Source organism: Macrobrachium nipponense, chromosome 27 (genome assembly GCF_015104395.2).
Source record: "Macrobrachium nipponense isolate FS-2020 chromosome 27, ASM1510439v2, whole genome shotgun sequence".
Taxonomy (NCBI): domain Eukaryota; kingdom Metazoa; phylum Arthropoda; class Malacostraca; order Decapoda; family Palaemonidae; genus Macrobrachium; species Macrobrachium nipponense.
In genome coordinates this window covers 25,565,585-25,573,084 of record NC_087216.1, presented here as the reverse complement: position 1 = coordinate 25,573,084, position 7,500 = coordinate 25,565,585, and the positions used below count along the sequence as shown (strand labels likewise).

Here is a 7,500-nt window from a genome sequence, read left to right as displayed (position 1 = left end):
TATGCCTACATATACCAAGAGAGAGAGGAGTATTTTGTCCTGGAACACTGTGCTATCAATAATTATTTAGCTCTGAGTCTGTTGTTATAGAGACACTATACTCTGTTTTTTTTCCATCTGTCCATCCGCCTGTGGTGTTTCCGCATGGTAACACTGCGTTCCGAGCCTTAAATAGTTGCGCTATGTGTAAGTTTTAGGTAAATAAAAGGATATCTGGGTGTACATTTGCAACTGAAAAGTGTTTTAATAATTCACTGTATGCGAATTACACCGTTAATATTCGAAATAGGATATTATTTAAAGTCCTGGACGCAGTATTACCATGCACAAACACCACAGGCGGATGGACAGATGGAAAAAAACAGAGTATAGTTTCATATTTATCTTACAGAAGAGGAAGAGACGAAACAAACGATTATTTCCAGATAAAAATTCATGAGAAGCGAAGGCCAACACTGTAAACACCGCAAGAGATACCATGACCATCCACAGGCGTCCAGCGGTTGAGAGAGAGAGAGAGAGAGAGAGAGAGAGAGGAGAGGACGCTCGCAATAACAAAAGAACGACGAAGGGCGTATGTATGGAAATGACTGACTGGTTCCTTCAGCCTAAGCTGTATTTGAACGGGTCCTACCAATCTCCTAGAGCCAGGAGGATCTCCCAGGCTCTGACGAAGGGCCTGTAGCTACCCCCATCCCTTTCTCCCACACCTCCCCCCCCCCCCGAACACCACCCCCTCCACCCACAAAACCTCCTGGAACCCATCCCACCACTTCGTCCCCCACACGACATCGAGTGACAGAACAGAATAGCCCGAGAGACTTTTAACCTAAGCCAAGCCACACTGGAGAGACACAAATGGAGTTGTAATGGAGAAAAAAAAGATTGAGAGAGAAAAGGCGATCTCTTTGACGAGGGACTTTTAAAGTAGATGGTCTGATGGTAAAAAGTATAATGATATGGATAAAAAAATGGTAAGGGGATTATCCCCCACATTGAGGGAGGTTTTACGTATATAGGCTACTTACGGATCGGCTTACGCTCAGGTAATGCTCTCTCTCTCTCTCTCTCTCTCTCTCTCTCTCTCTCTCTCTCTCTCTCTCTCTCTCTGTAAAAATGGCACCTTAAGGGAGTAGATATAAGCAGGTTCACAAGAAATTACTTATGAAGGTCACGTGATATTTGACCTAATGATTTTATTTGATATAAATGTTATTTTTCAGGTCAATGTGTTATTATTATTATTATTATTATTATTATTATTTTATTATTATTATTTTATTATTATTATTATTAATTATTATTATTATTATTATTATTATTATTATTATTATTATTATTCTTATTAATTTATTATTATTATTATTATTATTCAGAAGATGAACCCTATTCATACATGGAATAAGTCCACCATAGGGGCTATTGACTTGAAGTTACTCACTAAACTCAAAGGAAGGCTTATATTATCATTTTCAAATTTTAAGAAAACTATGATAGATAACAAAAATGCTGACAGGATAAGAGCAGTGTGTATCTAACTAAAGAAAAATTACGTTTGGATCAGTACCACTGCATAAAAAAATTTTGATTAAAGAACGATAAAAACATAAAAAAACAAACATTGACCTATAAATTGTCTAGTAGGCTGCAAACAATTGTAAGTTTTGTGACAAAAGTAAAGCTTATGTTAGAATTTGTAAGACTGGAGAGGGACTCGTTTGGTGTGGAATTTGGTTAAAAAGATTGTGTTATGGATAAAGTTATGAGAGAAACCAAGTTAAGGACAGATAGATGTGAATGAAGTGTGAAATTGACTGGCGTTTGAAGGTTATACATTGTTAGTGGGTGTTTGTGAAGAGAAGCTACAGAAACTGGTGAAAGGATTAATAAGTAAAAATCTACAGTTATGTACGTGAGCAAGGGTGTGCTTATCAAAATAAAAAATAATGGTAGAATTTTTTCTAGTGAATTTTTATCAAAATGCAAAAATGGTTAATTTTTTTATTTTAATGAATTTTTATCAAAATACAAAAATTGTATTTTTTTTTCATTTTAATGAATTTTCATCAAAATACACAAAAGGTTCATTTATTCATTTTAATTAATTTTTATCAAAATACAAAAATGGTTAAAAATGTTTATCGTTACTTTAATGAATTTTTGTAATTTGTTAAATATGGCTCGCATACATAGTTGTGGCTTTTGACTTAATATTTCGGTCACAGTACGGTGATGCACCATAGATAAACTAAAGTATTTTTAAGTTTCTGTTATGAATTTTCGCTTACTCGGTGAGTAAGCCTACAAACTACTTCCTTGCTCTTGTTGTTGTTGTTGTTGGGGGGTAGGAAAGGTCTGTGAAAGGAGCTCACAAAGTCTGAAAAAGGTATTTCGCGTTGAGTTAAAGATGCAGGAATTTTAAGATAGGATATTTATGATTTATTTATCAAAATGAAAATGTAAAAAATAAATAACGTGCATGTTAAACAGTGCAGAACAATTTTTTCTAATAAAATATAGCAAATTTTAACCGTAGATTTTAGCACGCACCCTGAGCAAGCTGGAGGTCGTATCTGTTATGAATTTCTAACATTTCATTTGAAATCTGTCATTGCAGGTTTAACCTAGTTAAGGCTTTCCTTAGAAATAAAGTTATTTAAATTATTTTTGTTTTATATGCACAAAGAATCGATATGGCCTATAAGAATGATAGGTAAAGAGTGATATTTTAGATTTACTAATATCTATTTTATTTCATTTTATTATACTTTCGTTTATTATTAAGATAAGACTTCCGCTAAGCGCTTGATAAATTAACCAATCTTATCTGATATTTTGATTCCAAGTGATATATTTTTTTTATTGTCCACAATTTCAGATTTTGATTTTGACATTCCAGGGGTCAAAAATGTTAATAAAAATGTATAATTGCATTTTTTTATTTTCCATAATTTTAGATTTTGATTTTGACATTCCAATGGTCGGAAATATTAATGAAAATTTATAATTATATAGTCTCACTTGCTTAATGACGAGAAATTCATCGTCGAATTGTAAAAGTAGTCCACACGATAAGCTTTTTAATCTGTCATTATTTTTATTCAAATTAATTTCGTACCGTTTTTATAATTATGTATAAGTAATATTCAAGCATTTAGAAACGAACCTGCGCTTATACCTCCCGCTGCCTTATTGCATAAACAGGGCTCAAGGATTGGGGGGCTGTCGGGGTGGATGGGGGGGAAGGGTACTTCTTCCCGGGGTCCCGGGAGTTCTCGGGTGGGGTGCGAGGTGACAGTAGCTTATTTATTTTAATTTATCTCTCTGTAGCACAAAGAAAATCAAAGGATGTAACAGACAGTGAAGTCAGAAAGTTACAAACTACTGTTGGGTGGGGGAGGGGTTGGGGGTGACGGTTGTTGGGGTAGGGGAAGAGTTCAGGGGGAGGGGGCCTAGGGGCCCAGTTTTTATGCTAGGACCGGGGGCAGGAAAAGGCGATGAAGCTTAGGCCCTGTGTATAAAAGACAATTATTCCACTTTAAAAAGACCAACGGGATAATATTCATTAAACATCAATCAGTCATTTAATCAACCGCTTATCCAAATGGAATTACGCAATCAACATACAAGGAAGCCTTTGAATCAGGTGGTCTGGACCCTAGACCAGTTCTCTTCCATCTTTGAAAGAAATACTGACAGATATGCCACTGACTGTCTTGTCTAATACAACCTTGACCACATTACGAAAAGACGGTAGACATGAGCGTTGGATCTAACCCCCTGACGGAAGTGGCGGGTCCTACCGCTTCCTAGAAGATGGAAGACCATAGGAAGAGACAGAAGCGTGGAGAGAAGTCAGAGGGATTGGATGGAAATACGGATTTAGGAAAAAAAATAAGAGATCAATATTAATCTCGAGAGTTCAACTCACCATATCCTTGTTCATCAGTGAAGTTTTTTTCTTGTCCTCCTTTCCGACACTCGCTTGTCCAACTTCAGCGCCCGTTTCACCTGCTGGAACCCTCTATCACCAACTTACGACTACTACTTCGTCATCAGCAGCAGCACCACGACACAGCAGCACACCCGATCCGCCAGCCGTCTCGCAATTCTTTGCCGGAGAAACGAAGGAGAAGAAGTATATAAGTAAAGCTGGCTTCGAGAGCCCACCTCATCTCATCCCACGCGCGTCGTCTTTTGTTTTGCAACGGCCCCTCCCATTGGCCGGGAGGAGAGAGCCCATTCATTCCGCGACCCCCCATTGGCTGGCGTCCCGTCTCAGGTGTCAGGACTTCTTTAATCCTTCGTCAGGTGGCTCCTCTTGCTGGCGAGTTTATAATGGCCAATGAGGACTCGTTTTCTTCAGAAGACGCGCAAAAAGCTCGGCGAGTTTTCGAAGGTAGTAATGATTCTCGCGGATTATTGACGGACCGAAAATTATTTTCGAAAGAATTATTTTTACGGGGAAACAATAATTTTCTCTGGGAATAATGAGTTTTATAAGAAAAGAATGATTATAGGGATGAATTATTATCATATGAAAAGAAATGTTTATAGGGAATTATTTTTATAGGAAAGGATTATTTTCACATGGAAAGAATTATTTTTACAGAGAAACAATTATTTTTTGTATGTAAGATTTACTTGTATAGGAAAATAATTATTTTTTTAAGGGAGCAAATTATGTTTGTAAGGAAGAATTATTTTTATAAGGAATGAATTATTTTTCTAAAGACAAAATTATTTTGTTCAGCGAATAACTATTTTAATAGGGAAAGAATTATTATTTCTGTAGGGAATTATATTTATAGGGTAGAATTATTTCTATAGGGGAAAGAATAGTATATATAAGGATGAATTATTTTTGAAGTGAAAGATTTATTTTTATATGTAAATAATTATTTGATAATTCAAGCCACGATAACAATATGACAGATTCATATAATTCTCACTATTAGTTTCTGTCTAATCTCATCGAATTGACAGATAAATAATAATAATAATAATAATAATAATAATAATAATAATAATAATAATAATAAAATCGTTGTTGTAATTGCTGTTTTTGTTGTTGTTACATATATCAACACGAAAACAATACTGTAAAATAAATAAATAAAATAAATAGATAAATAAATATAGTTCCTTACTTTACCATCCATATTCTGCATCAGTGGCGTAGCTGGGGTTCCATCAGTTGTGGGGGGAGGGGGAGGGGGCCGTCTCTGTGAGGCTAGGTTATTTCTTATGGGTAAAATAATAATCATATATTCTCAAATGTATATATCCTTGTAATTAAATGAAAACAATAGTATTAGTAATTAATAAACCTGTTTTTGGAAATTATAGATTTCAATGTTAAATATTTTGACCACACGGCGGTTAAAAAAAAGTTCAGCTATAAAAGGAATTTCAATGGGTGGGGAGTTGGGGGAAGGGGCGTGGAATGGCGGTGGGGGTGGATGCCAAACTTAAGATAAAAAAAAAAAAAAAAACATGATAAGATTAATTTTTTTGACAAAAGAACTGAGATATTGAGAAAACAAATTTACTCTATACAAATCATATCTACCCGCTAAGCTTAAGCTTGAAATGACAAAAAAACTGATAAGACTCAGCTTAACGAAAAGAGTGAAATACTTTAAAATATCAATTCTTTATTCTACAATATCACCTCACTGCCTTTTGGATCTGAAAGATGGTAGGAAAAAAAATCTACCAATAAGTAGAGTAATTATACAGGGTGTCCATGAAGTCCCAGTACCATTACAAGTATTATTGCTTGTAATGGTACTAAAACTTTATGGACACCCTGTATAGACAAGTAAAAAATGCGTCGGTTTCTTCGACGCATCGAGTTTGCTGTACAGCAGCTACAGCGTATAATCAAGGCCGCGAAAACATATCTAGGTATCTTCAGGGCGACCTCGTATGATACTGCATGAGCTGCGACCCATGAAACTTTAAACACGGCCCGGTCGTGGTGGTCTATCCTATATCGTTGCCAGAAGCACAATCATGGCTAGCTTTTAACCTTAGATAAAATAAAACTGCTGAGTCCAGAGGGCTGCAATTTGGTATGCTTAATGATTGGAGGGTGGGCGAGCAACATACCAATTTGCAGCTCTCTAGCCTCAGTAGTTTTTAAGATCTGAGGGCGGACAGAATGAAGTGCGGACGGACAGACAAAGGGGCTACAATAGTTTTCTTTTACAGGAAACTAATATATATATAGTATATATGTACAAATATATATATATATATATATATATATATATATATATATTATATATATATATATATATATATATATATATATAAGCTCACTTACATTTGTCTTTATACCGAAAGTGAGGACAACTTCGTATTTTCAAAAGGTTTCTCGTAATTCTGTCCAGTTCGGTTTTTACCGACGAAGATTAGAGAATTTATAAAGAAAAAAATACTGGTCCCTTTCCAGTTATTCCACTTCTTGAACGAAAGCGAGATGTTTTCTTTATTATTATTATTATTATTATTATTATTATTATTATTATTATTATTATTATTATTATTATTATTATTATTATTATTATCATCTGATAGAAATCTTCTAATCACATGTGTTGCTAAAATGGTGTAAAAAATCCACACTCTTTGTAAGCTATACTCACACACACACACATTAATGAAATACGCAGAAACAATCGGCTAAAGATAAGATTCCAAAGAATAAATAGATATTTCGCTTGAAGGTAACAATTAGCTTTAGTTTATAACAGGTAACAGCTTCATCCATAACATTTATACGACCAACTTTTATCGAGAGCATCAAAGCTAGTCTCATCTTCTAAATCTCTTTATAACAGATAATGCTCGCGAACTACGAGGAATTACAGTTAATTTTAGTTTTGGAATGGAAATAATCCCGGAAATAAGGACACTCGAACCTAATAAAGGTCGAGAACTAGGAGGAAATGCCTTAAATTTTAGTTTTAGAAGTTTAAAACATAATTACCCAGTTCAAAGGCAATTTTCACATAAATTTATTTGATTGAAGTCACCTTGACAGGCTAGTAGTAGTAGTAGTAGTAGTAGTAGTAGTAGTAGTAGTAGTAGTAGTAGTAGTAGTAGTAGTAGGTGGGATATGCCTTTGAAACGGCTCCTTGCTTCTTTTATTCCTCTTTGTTTGTGTTGTCTGAGCTTCTTCTCTCTGAAATACCACATTTCTTTTATAAAATCTTTCCTATTCTCCACTTCCTCCCTCATTAGTACTACCAATAAGAGTATATTTGCTACTAATTCCTCTTTATTTTCTTGATATGGTTGCTGCATAAAGCTATATCTATTTCTAATTTCATCGTATGCAGGACAGTAAAGTAAGAAATGTTCTAAATTTTCATTTTGTTCCTCACAGTATAAACATTTTGTATCTTCTCCTTTTATCCTATTTCTGTCATTTAATCCTAGTATACTAGTCTGGCCCTACTGATCAGCATTGTTTTTTTCAGTGTTGTCATA

The 7,500-nt window shown here is 34.7% G+C and overlaps 1 protein-coding gene across 1 annotated transcript in view; it reads right to left on the bottom strand.

Moving 5' to 3' along the window:
* The window catches only part of LOC135200944 (probable insulin-like peptide 7), a 64,144-nt gene that overhangs the window by 6,449 nt on the left and 50,195 nt on the right, over positions 1 to 7,500 (bottom strand). The window contains 1 exon segment of the mRNA XM_064229716.1: positions 3,932 to 4,011. Within this exon segment, the coding sequence (XP_064085786.1) occupies positions 3,932 to 3,946 (15 nt within the window). The 5' untranslated portion in view covers positions 3,947 to 4,011.